This window comes from Podarcis filfolensis (assembly GCF_964270895.1).
Source record: "Podarcis filfolensis genome assembly, chromosome: 12".
NCBI classification, from domain to species: Eukaryota; Metazoa; Chordata; class Lepidosauria; order Squamata; family Lacertidae; genus Podarcis; species Podarcis filfolensis.
In genome coordinates, this window is record NC_139614.1 from 54,380,341 (window position 1) to 54,397,977 (window position 17,637).

General features: G+C 49.9%; 2 protein-coding genes across 3 annotated transcripts in view; one reads left to right on the plus strand and one right to left on the minus strand.

Moving 5' to 3' along the window:
• Window positions 1-16,372, plus strand: part of NBEAL2 (neurobeachin like 2) — a 217,977-nt gene extending 201,605 nt beyond the window's left edge. For both annotated transcript variants that reach the window (XM_083579046.1, XM_083579047.1), the window contains exons 47-55: window positions 817-906; window positions 1,380-1,489; window positions 2,287-2,459; window positions 3,544-3,638; window positions 3,725-3,841; window positions 4,644-4,805; window positions 7,523-7,671; window positions 8,790-8,925; window positions 11,349-16,372. In XM_083579046.1, the coding sequence (XP_083435172.1) occupies window positions 817-906; window positions 1,380-1,489; window positions 2,287-2,459; window positions 3,544-3,638; window positions 3,725-3,841; window positions 4,644-4,805; window positions 7,523-7,671; window positions 8,790-8,925; window positions 11,349-11,450 (1,134 nt within the window). In that variant the 3' untranslated portion in view covers window positions 11,451-16,372. The remainder of the gene's footprint in view (window positions 1-816; window positions 907-1,379; window positions 1,490-2,286; window positions 2,460-3,543; window positions 3,639-3,724; window positions 3,842-4,643; window positions 4,806-7,522; window positions 7,672-8,789; window positions 8,926-11,348) is intronic.
• Window positions 1-17,637, minus strand: part of LOC310746227 (cathelicidin-related peptide Oh-Cath-like) — a 520,941-nt gene that overhangs the window by 86,041 nt on the left and 417,263 nt on the right. The gene's annotated exons all lie outside the window — the stretch shown is intronic.

The following is a 17,637-nucleotide window of genomic DNA, read 5'->3' on the forward strand; positions in this document are numbered from 1 at the left end:
AAAATGATGTCACGTGCATGTGCAGATGCAGCAAATCGCAACCCGTGTGTGCGCAGACACGCCGCTGCGGGTTGCGTTCTTTTCATGTTGCGAACGGGCCTTCGGAACGGATCCCGTTTGCAACCAGAGGTACCACTGGCACACGCAAACACACCACAGTTCAAGAAGGGCGTTGACAAGTTGGAACACGCACAAAGGGAGGGCAGCCGACAGGATCAAGGGTCTGGAAACCAAGCCTGATGAGGAACGGCTGAAGGAGCTGGGGATGTTTAGCCCGGGGAAAAAGAGAAGACTTGAGAGGTGATATGAGAGCCATCTTTAAATATCTGAAGGGTTGCCCCGTGGCAGACGGAAGAAGCCTGTTTTCTCCTGTTCCTGGAGGGTGGGACTCAAACCAGCGACTTCCAAGAGCGGAGAGTCCATCTCAACATCAGGAAGAACTTTCTGGTGGCAAGAGCTTTTCAGGAGGGGAACAGACCCCCACGAGAAGTGGTGGACTCTCCTTCCTTGGAGGTTTTTAAGCAGAGGTTGGGTGGCTGTGGATGCTTTAGTTTGAGATTCCTGCGTTGAAAGGGGGTTGGACTAGATGACCGTTGAGTGCCCCTCAGTTGTATGATACGTATGAAAGGGCATTGCCACCCGCCTATCTCCTGCGACTCCCTTTCCCTTTCTTTCCCAGAGCAAGGCTGGAGGTGGGTATGTTCCTTTTCTGTAGCTGGTGGTGGGGAATTATCACAAAGGCGGGAACCGTAACACGGCAGAGATTTTGCCGAAACCAAGCGGCAAAACGCAGTGACTCGTCTCGTCCTTTTTCAGAGCATCAGCGACGGGATCCCCCTGGTCCAGGCCGTGGTCCCCAAAAACCAAGCCCACTCCTTCATGACTCAGGGATATCCCGATATGCTGGTAGGTTCAAACTAATAATAATAATAAATTTTTATTTATACCCTGCCCATCTGGCTGGGTTTCCCCAGCCACTCTGGGCGGCTTCCAACCAAATATTAAAAACAATACAGCGTCAGACATTAGAAACTTCCCTAAACAGTTGTCTTTTAAAAGTAAAATAGTTTTATTGCCTTGACATCTGCTGGGAGGGCGTTCCACAGGGCGGGGGCCACCACCGAGAAGGCCCTCCGATCAGAAAACTGATGCTTTTCTCCCAAGGCCTCCTTGCGGGGGGTTGGACTAGATGACATTTGGGGGTCCCCTTCCAACTCTGCAACAATTCTACTGTTCTTTGGGTGGGCATCCCGTTGTCCCAGGAAGGATGCCGCGATTCCTGTTTGCCCTCTTCCTTCCCACCTCCCCTTCATCGCCATGAGCTACTTTCCTGCCTCTCTTATTGACTAATCTGCCCCTCCAACAACAACTTCTTCCAGGTCACTGTAAGTGCCAACGGGCTCCTGGGCACACACGGCTGGTTGCCCTACGACAAGAACATCTCCAACTATTTCAGCTTCACCAAAGACCCCACCGTCTCCAACGCAAAGTGAGTCTGGGCTTCACTCCCACCTTGTCGCGAATTCTCCGCGGCGCTTTAGCAGAAATGCTCAGAGCTCCAGGTTTTTAGTGCAGTATATTTATTCTGAGCTATATATACAAATGGGGGGACGCGGGTGGCGCTGTGGGTTAAACCACTGAGCCTAGGGCTTGCCGATCAGAAGGTCGGCGGTTCAAATCCCTGCCACGGGGTGAGCTCCCGTTGCTCGGTCCCTGCTCCTGCAAACCTAGCAGTTCGAAAGCATGTCAAAGTGCAAGTAGATCAATAGGTACCGCTCTGGCGGGAAGGTAAACGGCGTTTACGTGTGCTGCTCTTGTTCGCCAGAAGTGGCTTAGTCATGCTGGCCACAAGACCCGGAAGCTGTACACCGGCTCCCTCGGCCAATAAAGCGAGATGAGCACCGCAACCCCAGAGTCGGCCACAACTGGACCTAATGGTCAGAGGTCACTTTGCCCTTTACCTTTAGGGCACTGCAGCAGGGGACGCGGATGGCGCTGTGGGTTAAACCACAGAGCCTAGTACTTGCCGATCAGAAGGTCGGCGGTTCAAATCCCTGCGACGGGGTGAGCTCCCGTTCTTCAGTCCCTGCTCCTGCCAACCTAGCAGTTCAAAAGCACGTCAAAGTGCAAGTAGATAAATAAGTACTACTCCGGTGGGAAGGTAAACGGTGTTTCCATGCTCTGCTCTGGTTCGCCAGAAGCGGCTTAGTCATGCTGGCCACATGCCCCGGAAGCTTCGCCGCTTGGCAGGAACATCTGTCTCTCTTTCTCTCTCCCTCCTGCTAGGACCCAGCGCTTCCTGTATGGACCCGTTGCTCCAGGGGTAGAAGTGTCCTCCAAGACGCTGACGGTCTCTCACGATGGGAAGCTCCTCTTCAGCGGAGGCCACTGGGACAACAGCTTGCGGGTGACGTCCCTCAGCCGAGGAAAGGTTGTGGGACACATCAACCGGCACATAGGTAGGTGGCCACAACTCGCGGGAAGAGAGACTCCCTTCTGAAAATCGTGAGGAATCGAAAAACAGAGCATGCTGAACGTCTAAATGCCAGCATATTATTTTCCACCCTCGAGTGCAGGCTCTGGCACCCTGAGAATTGCTGCTTCCCTTTTGTTCTGTCTTCAGTCTTAAAAGGAGAGAAGAGAATGGAAACGTCCGAGTGCCATTTCCTTCCTTTTCTGTGAACCTTCTTTCCCGCGATTTGAAAACCTAAATGATTTTCAAAGCATGCCTGAGGGACTTCAAGCTTAACTAACCACTAAAAAGCTAGCATTTATGTACTAACTCTAGCAAATGTATGCTAACGGAGAAGGGAAGGAGGATTTTCAGACGAGCCGTTCTCATAATTCCAATAGTATTATTGTTCTGTTACCTCTTCCTAAAGTTTCTTTCCCGTTTTGTTCACTGACAGTTCGAAGAATATCATCCTAGTGAGCAGTGGCTAAACTGGTTGTTCTTCTTTGTTTCCTGTCTTTAAAGTTATCTTACTAATGCGCCCCTGACACACTCCTTCTCTACCTGCAGGGAGTTTGTCCTTGAACGCTCCTCCATTTGTACATATGTACCGTATTTTCCGGCGTATAAGACGACTGGGTGTATAAGACGACCCCCAACTTTTCCAGTTAAAATATAGAGTTTGGGATATACTCGCCGTATAAGACTACCCCTCTTCCAACGCACACCAAATAAAAATTTAAACAACCAGTCACCAGTCCGGCTCGGAAATCCGCTCCACTTCCCAGTAGCCGGGGGCTTCTGGGGCCAATTTTCAAGCGTATTTCTGCTTCATCTAGAGAGCTTGGTGTCCTCTGATTTAATTTGCTGTCGGTTTATTCTTTGGTGGGGAGTTGCTGCAGGAGCTGCTGCTGTAGCCGGCGTATAAGACGACCCCCGACTTTTGAGAAGATTTTCCTGGGTTAAAAAGTAGTCTTATACGCCAGAAAATACAGTATATATGTTTATCCCCTGCGTGCAGATAAGGTAACTAACTGGGGATCGTTATCCGCGTGTTTCTGTTTTGGTGATCCCCTCTCCTCTCCCTGCAGATGTCATCACTTGCCTGGCCTTAGATCTGTGCGGCATCTACCTCATATCCGGGTCGCGGGATACCACCTGCATGGTTTGGCAGGTCCTGCAGCAGGTAAGAGGAGGGTTGGACTGGATGACCCTTCCATCTCTATGGTTCTGAGAGATTCTGTTGACGGCCTCTTTTCTCCTCTGCCCCAGGGTGGCTTCTCCTGTGGCCTGGGCCCCAAGCCCGTCCAGGTCCTCTACGGGCACGACGATGAAGTCACGTGCGTCGCCATCAGCACCGAGTTGGACATGGCCGTCTCGGGGTCCAAGGTGAGCCGTAGCGGGGTCTGCGTGTGCCTTCCGGGCTGGACGCGCCTTTTCTGGATCTCCTGTGGGAGCACTGCTTAGCAGGAACCTCATTCTTGTCTGCGGCCTCCTTCTGGTACACACGCAGTTGAACCCAGAAGATTCTGATGGCAAGAGGCAGAAGGGTGTCTAGGAGCCTCACAAAGGCTAGGACCAAATCTACGCTTCCAGGTGCCTTAAGAAAGCTGCAGAGGTAGTGCAGGACAGTGCGCACCCCATAAATGATCTCTTTCAGCTTCTGCCTTCTGGAAGAAGATCCAGGGTTATAAAGACTAGGACTAGCCACCTGAGAAACAGTTTCTACCCAAAGGCAATTCTGGTTTTAAACGCAGTAGAAGGAGTCTCTATAGGAATATATTGTATTTTAAAATTGCAGAGTTTTTAGGGGTTTTTGAATGTCTTACGTAGATTTTTCATTCTTCTGTATGGAACAATGACAATAAAGGTATCTTATTGTATTGGGTAGTTGGCCTTGGTGAAGATTTGACGTTTTCATCCCCCCAAAGTTTTTGATTTGAGTTTCTACTGAAATGAGGCTGCGTTTTAATGTTGCACTTTAATCTAGTTTTTAAGTTGTATTTTAATCAATTGTTTTTATACCTGGTGTTAGCCGCCCTGAGCCCAGTCTTGGCTGGGGAGGGCGGGGTATAAATAAAAATTATTATTATTATTATTATTATTATTATTATTAATTATGCACTCTCTCTCTCCCCGCGTTCCCTTCCTTGGCATCCTTCTCATCACGGAAAACTTTCTCTTCTTCCAGGACGGCACCGTCATTGTGCACACCATCCGCCGAGGCCAGTTCATGCAGTCGTTCCGGCCTCCCTGCGAGAGCTCCTTGCCAGTGACAGTCTCCAACCTCACCATGGGGCACGAGGGGCAGGTCGTGGTGCAGACGACCGTGGAAGGGAGAGCCTCTCTGAAGGTGGGCTGCGGGGGGCCTTACTTGGGGGGGCCAAGCAGGCGGGTCACCTTGGCGGATGAGAGAGACAAGTCCCGAGCGATTCTTAAATGGGTCTCTTTCTGCAGCGCAGGGACCTTTGTAAAAACAAACTGGGGGCTTGTAGAATCAGGACGGAAGGAGCCTATGGAGCCAAAATCTCATTCGGTGTCGGTTTTTATTGTAGCGTTCCCAAAGCAAGGAAGGATTGGACTTGCTTGAATTATTATATTTTATTTGATTAATAAAATGCACACGAGGCTTGACCAGCAAGACTCTGGGAGGAGTGTGTATAATAATAAAAATTCACCCGTATAATAATTCACCCGTCCACCCCTTGGCCCAGGTCGTTTTACAGTGGTACCTCGAATTAAGTACTTAATTCGTTCCGGAAGTCCGTACTTAACCTGAAACTGTTCTTAACCTGAAGCACCACTTTAGCTAATGGGGCCTCCTGCTGCTGCCGCGCCGCCGGAGCACGATTTCTGTTCTCATCCTGAAGCAAAGTTCTTAACCTGAAGCACTATTTCTGGGTTAGCGGAGGCTGTAACCTGAAGCATATGTAACCCGAGGTACCACTGTATTCAGAAAAGAACTTTTTACACAGTGTTCGTAAGAACCAATCAGATTTCCTCTGAGCGTTTCAAAAAACCCCAAGTGGGGACAAAGTCAGATCAGAAGTAATCCTGTTAACTACAAAGACTACTTTGAGCATGCATACATATCTGAGAGTAAATAAAACAGGACTAGAGGAATGCATTCAACAAAACCCCGGATGGATGGCAAGGAAAGAGTATATACCATCTCCTTGTGAACTCTCTTCCTGGCCCTTAAAGGTAAAGGGACCCCTGACCTTTGGTCCAGTCGTGACCGACTCTGGGGTTGCGGCGCTCATCTCAATTTATTGGCCGAGGGAGCCGGTGTGCAGCTGGTCATGTGGCCAGCAGGACTAAGCCGCTTCTGGCAAACCAGAGCAGCGCGCGGAAACGCCGTTTACCTTCCCGCCGAAGCGGTACCTATTTATCTACTTGCACTTTGACGTGCTTTCGAACTGCTAGGTTGGCAGGAGCAGGGACCCAGCAATGGGAGCTCACCCCGTCACAGGGATTTGAACCGCCGACCTTCTGATCGGCAAGTCCTAGGCTCTGTGGTTTAACCCACAGTGCCACCCACGTCCTGGCCCTTAAGATCTACCTAAAGATTAACTACATCAAAGTTACATACTATCTTTATGACCCAGGATGCCTGATGAACAACTGGCCTGTGTATTTAGAATACTTATACGTGCCTGTCAGGCGTAGAGAAAGCAAATGGCAGGGATGGAGAGGCTTGTGGGACTCGGTCAGAAATTATTGTCAATGAATCAAACCCAGTCAACGCAGTGCTTTCATCGCTGACACAGTGGCTTGCTCCATATTTCATAATTCCTCATAGCAATCCCACCTGACCCCCACACTCTGGATATTTGCACCCCTACATTTATTCATTTCGTATTTATTCAGAGCATTTGTCCCGGCAAGAAAATTCCCAGAGCAGTTTACGTACGGTCAAAACGAGATGGTCCCTACCCGCAGGCTCACACTCTTAAAAAGCCATGACACACAAGGAAATAACATCAGGGAGGGAAGAGGAAAAGGATTTTTTTTCTGGGGGGCCCTTGCTGCTGCTGGGCATGAGTTTAAGCAAAGACAAAGTGGAGCCACTGGCAGAAGCAGCGCAGGACTTGTGGGTGCTTGTCGAGAGACTCATTTTGGGATGCCTGGGCCTGGCGCCTGGCAATGCCACGAAGCCGAGTGGCCCTTTCTCACTTCCAACTTTGCACACAAGCCAAAGACCTCTGCTGGCGCGCTTGGCCGGGCCGCTTAAGGTTTCCGTTTGAAGGAGCGGCTCTTGCGAGAGCGTCCTTGGCTAAGCATCAAGCAGTTGGTCCCTTACCTTTCCTGCCCCGACCTGACCACAGTGATCCATGCGACGGTCACCTCCAGGCTTGACTACTGTAATTCGCTCTGCGTGGGGCTGCCCTTGAAGCTGTTCCAGAAACTCCAGCGGGTGCAGAATGCTGCAGCGAGGCTCCTCGCGGGGTCTCTGCCATGGGAGCATATTCACCCAGTGCTTTTCCAGCTGCACTGGCTCCTGGTGGAGTACAGGGTCAGGTTCAAGGTGCTGGTTTTGACCTTTAAAGCCCTTCACGGCCTAGGACCCTCGTACCTACGGGACCGCCTCTCCCGGTATGCCCCACGGAGAGCCTCAAGTTCCATAAATAGCAACACCCTAGAGGTCTCGGGCCCTAAGGAAGTTAGATTAGCCTCAACCAGAGCCAGGGCCTTTTCAGCACTGGCTCCGGCCTGGTGGAACACTCTGTCTCCTGAGACCAGGGCCCTGCAGGATCTGATTTCTTTCCACAGGGCCTGTAAGACAGAGTTGTTCCGCCTGGCCTTTGGCTTGGAGCCAATTCGATTCCTTCCCCCTCTTTCTTTTTTCTTTTCCTTTCTCCTGCGATGAGGCGACATTTTAATATTTTAACGTTTCAATATTTTAATGTTGTATTTTAATTTTGTTTTTAAGTTGTATTCATTCAACTTGCTTTTATTATTGCTTCTTAGCCGCCCTGAGCCTGGCCTTGGCTGGGGAGGGCGGGGTATAAATAAAAATTATTATTATTATTATTATTATTATTAACCTCCACCTCTCATTTCTTGAAGGACAAGTTTGCCCTGCACCTGTACTCCGTCAACGGCAAGCATCTGGTCTCCATCCCTCTGGACGAGCAAGTCGCCGCCATGTGCGTCACGGAAGAGTTTGTCGTTCTGGGGACCGTTCAGTGCTCCTTGCAGATCAGGGACCTGCAGAGGTAAAGGCTCATCCCTTGATGCTCGGCTCAGTTGCCCTTGTGTCCGAACAGACAGCATCTCACATGCCTCGCTCAGAACGCAAAGCAGTCCACATTCAGCAGCCTCTGAATCTTCACATCCGACAAGGGATCTGTTGGACTACAACTCCCATCATGCCTGACGGTCAACCACACTGGCTCATGGGGGTTGGAGTCCGGCAACACATCTGGATCAGGCCAGTGGTCCATCTAATCCGGCGTCCTGTTCTGCAATAGCTAACCAGATGCCCATTGCGGGAGCCCCAAAGCACAACCTGAGCTCAGCTGTGGCCCTCTCCCCAGCCACTCTGGGTGGCTCCCAACAGAAGATTAAAAGCACAATAAAACATCAAACATAAAAAACTTCCCTAAGCAGGGCTGCCTTCAGGTGTCTTCTAAAAGTCTGATAGTTGTTTATTTCCTTGACATCTGACGGGAGGGCGTTCCACAGGGCGGGCGCCACCACCGAGAAGGCCCTCTGCCTGGTTCCCTGTAACCTCACTTCTCGCAGGGAGGGAACCGCCAGAAGGCCCTCGGAGCTGGACCTCAGTGTCCAGGCTGAACAGTGGGGGTGGAGACGTTCCTTCGGGTATACGTTGCTCTTATATTTACATGAAAACCAATTAAAATTATTTGGATTTTTTTCAAAAGTGAATAAGTTAGATTATAATTGGAAATATTTTTGTTTAATAATGATATTGGAAAGCTGATACATCCAGATACAAGGAAACTCAGAAGGGAGGGACATGGGGAAGTCCATAATATGTTTATAAGGTTGGATTTTTTAAAGAATTAAGTTTGTTTTTATTTTTTATTTGTTTATGTTTTTTTCTTTGATGTACTCTTTTGTCTGTTGTCTTTGCTTTTGTTTGTTATTCTGTTATGTGATATTTGTTATAATTGTGGAAAACCTAATAAATTTTTTATAAAAAAATTAAAAAATAAAATAAAATTATTTAATTTTTTTTTAAAAAAAATCTAACTTACAGTTGTACTGCACTAAGATTTCCCCATGCATGTTCCTGCCTTTGTTACGCTCATTATTTTAGATTTTAAGTGCCTCGGCACCTAACGCAGTCGCCCCCCTCCTCTCCTTTCAGCCTCCAAGCTGCTGTCGCCCCTTTGGCAATGAAGGTCCCCATCCACAGCGTCTCGGTGACGAAGGAGAAGAGCCACATTCTTGTGGGCTTGGAGGATGGGAAGCTGATTGTGGTCGGAGCAGGGCAGCCTCTGGAGGTAAGTGAGTGACAGCTGCCCTTCAGTTCAACTCTTCCTAGTGTTATGGGGGAGGAACCTGCTCCTTTTCCCTTATGGGGTATCCAAGAGCCTGTATGGCAGGAGTCAGCAACCGAAGGCCCATGGGCCACAAGCGGCCCATGTTGTTGTCGTTTAGTCGTGTCCGCCTCTTCGTGACCCCCTGGACCAGAGCACGCCAGGCACTTCTGTCTTCCACTGCCTCCCACACTTTGGTCAAACTCATGTTAGTAACTTCAAGGACACTGTCCCACCATCTCGTCCTCTGTCGCCCCCTTCTCTTTGTGCCCTCCATCTTTCCCAGCATCAGGGTCTTTTCCAGGAGTCTTCTCTTCTCATGAGGTGGCCAAAGTCTTGGAGCCTCAGCTTCAGGATCTGTCCTTCCGGTGAGCACTCAGGGCTGATTTCCTTCAGAATGGAGAGGTTTGATCTTCTTGTAGTCCATGGGACTCTCAAGAGTCTCCTCCAGCACCATAATTCAAAAGTATCAACTCTTTGGCGATCAGCCTTCTTTATGGTCCAGCTCTCACTTCCATACATCACTACGGGGAAAACCATAGCTTGAACTATACGGACCTTTGTTGGCAAGGTGATGTCTCTGCTTTTTAAGATGCTGTCTAGGTTTGTCATTGCTTTTCTCCCAAGAAGCAGGCGTCTTTTAATGTCATGGCTGCTGTCATCTGCGGTGATCATGGAGCGGCCCACAGGGGTCGTTTAACCGGCCCATGGACCCCCGCCACCTGCTTGGCCAGCTCCCACGCACCGTGCTAAACCGGCACAGAGGAGAGCGGTGACGGCCTTACATGACGCTGGCCGGCTTCCTATTGGCTGCAAGAAGCTCCTGCAGCCAATGGGAAGCTGCGCACGCCTCTTCTGCGCCAGAAGGAGCGCTGGAAATAGTGTTTGTGCATGCGTGCGCACACACACACACACTCCAGCCCACCGCAGCATCTGCTGGACCGTAAACCGGCCCAAGCCGCACAAAAAACTTTGCCGACCCCTGCTTTACGGAGTCCTTAAGTGGGTTCCCTATCTCTGGAGAAAATAACAGAGGCCAGCCAGAGTACAGTGGTACCTCGGGTTAAGAACTTAATTTGTTCCGGAGGTCCGTTCTTAAGCTGAAACTGTTCTTAACCTGAAGCACCACTTTAGCTAATGGGGCCTCCCACTGCCACAATTTCTGTTCTCATCCTGAAGCAAAGTTCTTAACCCGAGGTACTGTTTCTGGGTTAGCGGAGTCTGTAACCTGAAGCGTATGTAACCTGAGGTACCACTGTATATTGAAAAGCAAAGTGGCTAGTAAGCCTGATCTTTATTAAACTGTTGCAACAGGGTCCTCACTCACCACATGCAGGAGGGAGGAGGAACCCTGAACAATGGCGCGCAAGGCCTTATATAGACTTTTGAAATTGCCCATCCTGTAGCCTATGCATAGGCAAACTAAGGCCCAGGGGCCAGATCCGGCCCAATCGCCTTCCAAATCCACCCCGGGAATCAGCGTGTTTTTACACGAGTAGAATGTGTCCTTTTATTTAAAAGGCATCTCTGGGTTATTTGTGGGACATAGGAATTCATTCATTTTTATTTTTATTTTTCAAAATCTAGTCCGGCTCCTCACAAGGTCTGAGGGATAGCGGACCGGCCCCCTGCTGAAAAAGTTTGCTAACCCCTGGGTCCATCCCCCTGAAACATCATTCTGTGGTACCTCGGGTTACAGGGGCTTCAGGTTACAGACTCCGCTAACCCAGAAATAGTACCTCAGGTTAAGAACTTTGCTTCAGGATGAGAACAGAAATCGGGTGGCAGCGGGAGGCTCCATTAGCTAAAGTGGTACCTCAGGTTAAGAACAGTTTCAGGTTAAGAACGGACCTCCAGAACGAATTAAGTTCTTAACCCGAGGTACCACTGTACATGCACCACAGAAGGAGGTCTACAGCAGAAATCTTGCCTGCCAGGATACCTGATAATGGTCACTGATTGCATTACCTGGGCAGCCTGGCCATTCTTTTGTGACGGTTAATACCTTAGTTCCTGAATCCAGGTCACAGGCTCACCCTATTCACACACAAATACGCCCTTAAGACAGGATTTGTAAGCAAAAAGGACAAGGAGGGGGTGCCTTTCCCCTTTCCTTCCTCAGTGCAGAGAAATATTTGAGGTCAATTTGGGAGTCAAAATGGCTTCAGGATTGCTCTCTTGTGCTATTTCAGACATGTGGTTTATATACCTATGTATGTGTTTGCCTTGTACATTTATGAACGTGTAATTTATATTGGAGACCTTAGAACTCTGATAAGACTAATAACACATAATAATAATAAGAATAAGAATAAGAATAAGAATAATCAACAACAACAACTAATTTCCCACCTCCCTCTGCTTCCTGGTCCGCCTTCTGCCTGCAGGTGAAGTCGGGGCAGTTCCACAGGCGGCTGTGGCGTTCGACGCGGCGCATCTCCCAGGTGTCGTCCGGGGAGACAGAATACAACCCTGCGGAGTCCAAGTAAGCAGTTCGGGTCGGCTTTCACCTGTAGCCTCGCAGCCACGGCGGGACACGGGATCTGCCCGCCCTCACCCGCTTTGGGGGCGTCTTCCGCTGCCCGGAGGCCTCTTTGCATTGTCCCCGGAGCGCCATGATCCGCAGAGTTCCCCTGCGTGGAAGAAGAAGAAGGAGGAGGAAAGCAAACTTCCTCAGGGACCCACCTGCAAGTCGGAGGTCTCTTAACACACCTGGAGCAGCCTTCCGAGGGCAGCGCTCACAGAACAATCGCGGGGAAAAGGGCTTCCTAGAGCCCATCCGGCTGCTCCTCATTTCCCCCACCGAAGCACTCGATTCCTGCGGCGCTTGAAGGGGCAATTGCGTGACACGGTTGTCACACCGGGAAAAGAGACAGAGGACTGGAATTGGGGTGGGTGGGGAGAGTACCTTATCCGCCTCCCCTCGATCCTTGGCGGTTTTGGGGGACAGAAACGCAATAGACGCACCAGCCTCAAAACTGCGGCCTGGTCTTTCTCCGATGGCCTTAAAAGGACCCGTTTTCGTTGCACTACGTCAAGAAAATTGCACCGATCCCGAAGACGTCTGCTTTTCCCTCACCCAGGTGGGAGTTCTGTCCTCTTGCTCTAGAGAGAGAAAGCTGTAATGGCTGGCAAATAACTCTGGCAGAGCAGCAAAGCATTAAGCCAGGGGTCTTCGACACGTCCTACCCTGACCCCCTAAACCAGGCACCCCCAAATTCGGCCCTCCAGCTGTTTTGGGACTACAACTCCCATCACCCCTAGCTAACAGGACCAGCGGTCAGGGATGATGGGATTTGTAGTCCCTAAACATCTGGAGGGCCGAGTTAGGGAGTGCCTGCCCTCAACCTACCCTCTGGTTTGAAAAAGGGAAGGAGGAGGCAAGGGGGGCCCTCCGCAAAGCCCCACTCGCTCTGGAAACTGGATGGCTTGGTACCGGTGACCCCCAAGTTGAGGGGGTCGTATTGGTGGAATGGGGGTGGGCAAGGAGCAGAGCAACAGGATGTCTGTAATCTTACTGCACACGGCTGGCTTAGGGTCCCGCAAGTGTCTTCACCAGCAATAAAACCCTGCCATTTGGTAAACCGCTGTGTCTTCACCCCAACTTTTTACCCAGCAAGCCTTAGTTTCCGGCGGCCTCTGCTAAGCATAATCAGAAGACATCCCTGCAGTCTTCTGGTCCCACAGAGGTGAGATTCCTGGCCTTCTAGCCCTCCGGCTGACCCACTGCTTGCGACCTCTTGCTCTCCCCCCTTCGAACAAGCCCAGCTCTCCTCTCTTAAGGGGGCCACGCTCCCTTTGCCATCGCCGGTCAAACGTTGAAAAACCTTCGAAGGAGCTGGCTGAGGTCTGCTGGTGACTCTGACCTGCACCCTGAGGTGCTTTCTCTTATAAGCACCAAACCTGCTCGGTGTTGAAGGCTGGTTTTTATTTTTACAGCTACCTGTAATAGATCCTTTGTATCAGCCCTCAAGACGAATCATCCAGGGCTTTTATTTTTGTACCAGTTTGAAAGGTTTGTGGTTTATAGACACCGTTCCCCAACTCTCCTCTCTCCCAGTTAAAGCAAATTTTGAGAACTTGGTGCTTTTTATTCTATTCACCAATCCCTGGATATCGGTATGTGCTTCAGTTCGTTATCTTGGTGGACTGGGGCAGTGGATAGGAGGAGAAAACAGGTTTGGGTTTAACTCTGAAATCGGCGACTTGCCTGGTGTTAGCAGGATCCCATCAGCATCACACAAGCATAAAAAGCCAGTCCGGTTGGCACCAGGTATTTTGGCTCGCAGCTCCCATCAGGCCCAGCCTGTCGGCCCAAAACATTTGGAGGGGGGCACCAGGCTGGGGGAAGCTGATGTCACCAGCAGCAAGTTCCCCTTGGGGTCCAGCTTTTAAAAAACAACAACAGGACTTTGGTCCGGTGTGAACCTTGGGAGAATAACCCGCGTGCAGCAAATTTTGCATTCCCAAAGGACGCAAGGAGTAGGGAGGGTGGGTTCATGGGAGTTGCTGTGGGCTGGAGAGTTGGAAGGGGGGACGCCAAGGCTCATCCAGTCCACCCCCCGGGTGATTCAGCGCCAGTAAAAAATAACAAGGCTGGCTTTTCCCCTTAGTGGGCTACCAGCGGTCCAGCTCCGCCACACTTCTGCGATTGCCCCTGTTTTGAAAAGCTAGTTGCCAGTAGTCTCCTGCAGAAGTCTAGCAAAAGCACCAAGTGGGGAGGGCAGACCTGACGACTTGGCCCCATCTCTCTGGGGTCACTCTACATTTGCAGAAAGTCGGGAGAGGAAACCCGAGCCCCAAACGCACTCTCTCTGTGCAGCTGCGCCGCTTTTTGGCACACCGTGGTGCAGATAACAATCCGCCACGACTCTCCCGCACACCGTAGATCCTCGGTTCTGTTAGAAGGTTCTCAGTGGGGAAACAAGTCTATCTTTCTCTTTGCCCCCTTGAGCAACTGTGTTGTGCTTTTTGCTGCGGAGAGTTGCATGTTTCCTCCCTTCCCACCGGCTGTTACGACAGGGGCAGGGGAAAACGGCTGCGGTTGTCTGGACTGGCGGCCCCTTCTCCGCAGACTCCATTGTCTGTCGCCTTCCTACCAGCGCCGTGGGGAAAGGAGAAAGATGGCAGAATGCGGGCATCATTGAGGTTCCTTCCGGCAGGGTGAATATTCCAGGTGAGGAATGGGAGAGTCTTGCAGAATTCTCCACCTCCGCCAACTTGCCTTGTCCAATTCAAGTTCCAGGCTCAACAGAAGGAGCAGTTTGCATTCGTACAACAGGCCACTGGGCGGCTCCAAACGTCTCGGACTACAACTTCCATCAGGCCCAGCCAGCGCCAAACCTCATGGGAGTTGTAGTCCGAAACATTTGGAGGGCACCCGGCAGCTGCAATAGGCACTTGCCCCCCCCTTCATTCATAAAGGGAAGACCTGAGCTCCAAAAGCAAAGGCCGCCTTCGATTCCTCCCGCCCACCTCCCCATCGACCTCTTCCAAAAATAATAATTTCTGGGTGAAGACCAAATTCCACAAAGTGCAATATCCACGCTCTCTTTTTTGGCAAAAAAGACTCCCCTACCCCCCAAAAAACCCACAATTGTTCTGTTTTCTGTGTACATATATATATATATATACACACAGGTTTTGTATCTTTTATGAATAATGATGATCCAAACTTTTCTATTTTTTTGTATTTAAAGCGGATGGCGGGGGGGGGGAGTTTATCTGTTTCTGAGATCCTGCTGGCTTGGAGAGAGCAAGACTCAAAACACCTCTGATGTTTCTCCATGTGGATTTGTCCTTTTGTTTCAAATGAGAATTTAAGGGGCTATCGTCACCTTCCCAGGGCGTAGCAAACGTTTCACCAGAGAGGTCTTTGTTACCTCCTCGCTTTGACCTTGCAATCACCTGGCTTTAGGGGGGGATAAATAATAATAATAATAATTTATTATTTATACCCCACTCATCTGGCTGAGTTTCCCCAGCCACTCTGGGCGGCTCCCAATCGAGTGTCTGTTTTGCATTTTGCACGTGCGTGTCTTCGACATTCTGTGTTTTAACACTTCCGAATGGGAAAACACCAGGGGTCGCAGCTTGAACGGGTTCAGAATAGAGGTTGAACGAGGGCGGCTTTGAGGAACCTCTTCCTATGGCTGCTGGATTGCGTCCCTAACCGAGTCACACTTGATGCAGAAGGGAAAAACAGCAAAAGGGCAGGAACGGGGGACCAAACACTCAGCTTTGTCTAGGTGACTTTGTCTGTTTCCCACCTGGAGATCTGTTTCCATAGCAGGATTTCTGGAAGAAGGACCAGTTTTAGCTTGGGGTCCCTGTCAGAGTGGCTCTTGCCATCAGCCGAGGCAGAAAACAGACCCCGTTTTCCAAGTGACGCTCTGTGCAGGCCCCAAAGCCTTATCGCCGCCATCGCCCCGTTCCCACCTTTCCAGTTGCTGAGGTTTTTCTTCCAACTCGGCCGGAGCGCTTGGCAACAGCCCAAGGAAAGGCTGGTGGTCCCAGCTCCGGAACAGACTGGCGCCCTCATGATGTTGCTAGACCGCAGCTCCCGCGGCTGATGGGAGTTGTAGTCCACTCCACCAGCTTGGGAGAAATCTGCTCCAGAATTGCCTGTCCATTTGTGCAACTATACAGACCTCCACCTGAAGGACTGCGGTGACTGGCAAGCCCAGCAGTTCCACATCTGGAGCACTTGCAATATGCCTCACTGTTCTTTAATGTCAGCATGTAACTGGCCAGGTCTTTTCTCCATCTTAAGTTTTTCCTTCCAACGTGCAATTGGAGATGATTTACACAGGGAGATCGGCGGAGAGCAGATGAGAGATCTGGGAGGGGAAATGGGACTCCTCATTATAACATAATGCAAAGTTTCCAGACCCTGGTCCGATTCCTAAAGCGCTGTGCCAGTAGCTGCTTTTCACAACTAATATGAAGGTTGCCCAGGTAAACGTAAAGGTAGATTTGCACCTGTTTTCACTGGCGAAACTTAATGGCACACAGCAAAGCAGACAGGGACCGGCTCCATCGGTGCTTTTGGGGTCGTCTTCTTGGCGTTCAGTGTGTCCCTAGAGGGACACACGAATTGTCCTTTTACTTTCTAGCGTGAGAGCAAAAAAATTAAATGTTTCCATTTGGCGAAGGTGGTAGGGACAAGGACAAATCCACATTGGGCTATCTACTCTCAGGAAAACGCAGCAAATCCAAGGATCTGTCCACGGTTCTTCTTTCCGAAAAAGGAAATAAAAGCACAATCTGAACTTCCGATGATTATTATTTTTTAATATAAATATGCCTTAAACTTGAAAATGACTACTTGCCTTCAGCTGTACTGGGCTTGCCCCACAGACTTGACGGTATCCTGTTCACGTGACTTTGAATAAACTTTGAAAAGAAACAAGCGCAGCCTGTGAGTTCTTTTGGTCCGGCTCTCGCTGTTCCTTCCGAGTCCTGAGAGATTTAAGGCAGTCATTGCCAACCTGGATGCTTTGGACTGTAGCCTTTTCAGGCTTTGCCCTCGGGTGGGAAGAGCTTTGCGCCCGGGACAGGGAAATGGGAGTCAAACAGACACTCAAGGGATAATTTCAGAGAAAAAGCTTTATTTCTACCATCCGGGCTGGTAGAAGGAGCTAGTGTGATAATTTCACAAACAAGCACAAGTTCACAACCATTTGCACAGAGCGTATATTCCCCTCCAGTTCCTCCCCTTTCTCCTCCTCCTCAGGAGCCCTGCCCCATGATGAGTTTCCTGAGCATGAACAGAAAGCTCCTGTCTTTGGGACTCTTGGCAACCTTCCCAGGAAAGGGGGATGAGAAGCCAAGGGGGTTGAGGAGCCTTGCGGTTCAGCCTGTCCAAGATGTGTTGCAGCCGAATGAGATAAGAGCCAGTTCCCAGGCTTGCTTATGCTTGGCATTTGACAGAGCCTATTCATTCGCCTTTTTGAAGCGCTCTCGTAGTGATAAAAGTAACATTTTGCCTATGCCGCAGCATCTTGTGAGAAAGCAGAGAATAGCAGAGAAAAGCTGTTTTAGAAGAGAGAAAGGGGAAATTTGGTTTTGAGGCCTGGGGTGACTTCGGCGTGACTTCACAGACAGGATTTGGGTATCCTGTCCCTTCAGGACTACAACTCCCATCAGGCTCAACCGGCACAGCCTGATGGAAGTGGTAGTCCAATTTTTTTTAAAAGGTACCAGGTTGACAAAGGCTGTATTCAATTCAATTCAAAATCCTTTATTAGGCATAGCACACCACACATTATCAAACAAACATCATATACAGACTGTATAAAATACGGGCTCAGCGAACACAATTTATCCCAGTCCTATTCTTAACTCCAAAAAATAAATTGATGTACATAGATAATATAATACAACACAGCAACATCACCTACCATTAAGAACCACTAAGTCTCTCTATCATGGCCCATTCTTTCTTCATGGACAGCACTCAAAAATTCAGCCACTATAACAGTAATTTGATCATCGCTGTCCGCCAGCAGGTCCTGAACAGTTGGTTGTGTAAAAATCTGTCTATAAAATTTTAGGGCCTCAAACAATTGTCTTCTGGCATAACTGCCAAAATCACAGGAAAAGAACACATGCTCCAGAGTATCGGGTTCCTGTTTTCCGCATTTGCAGAGACGCTCTGATTCTGGGATAGCTAAG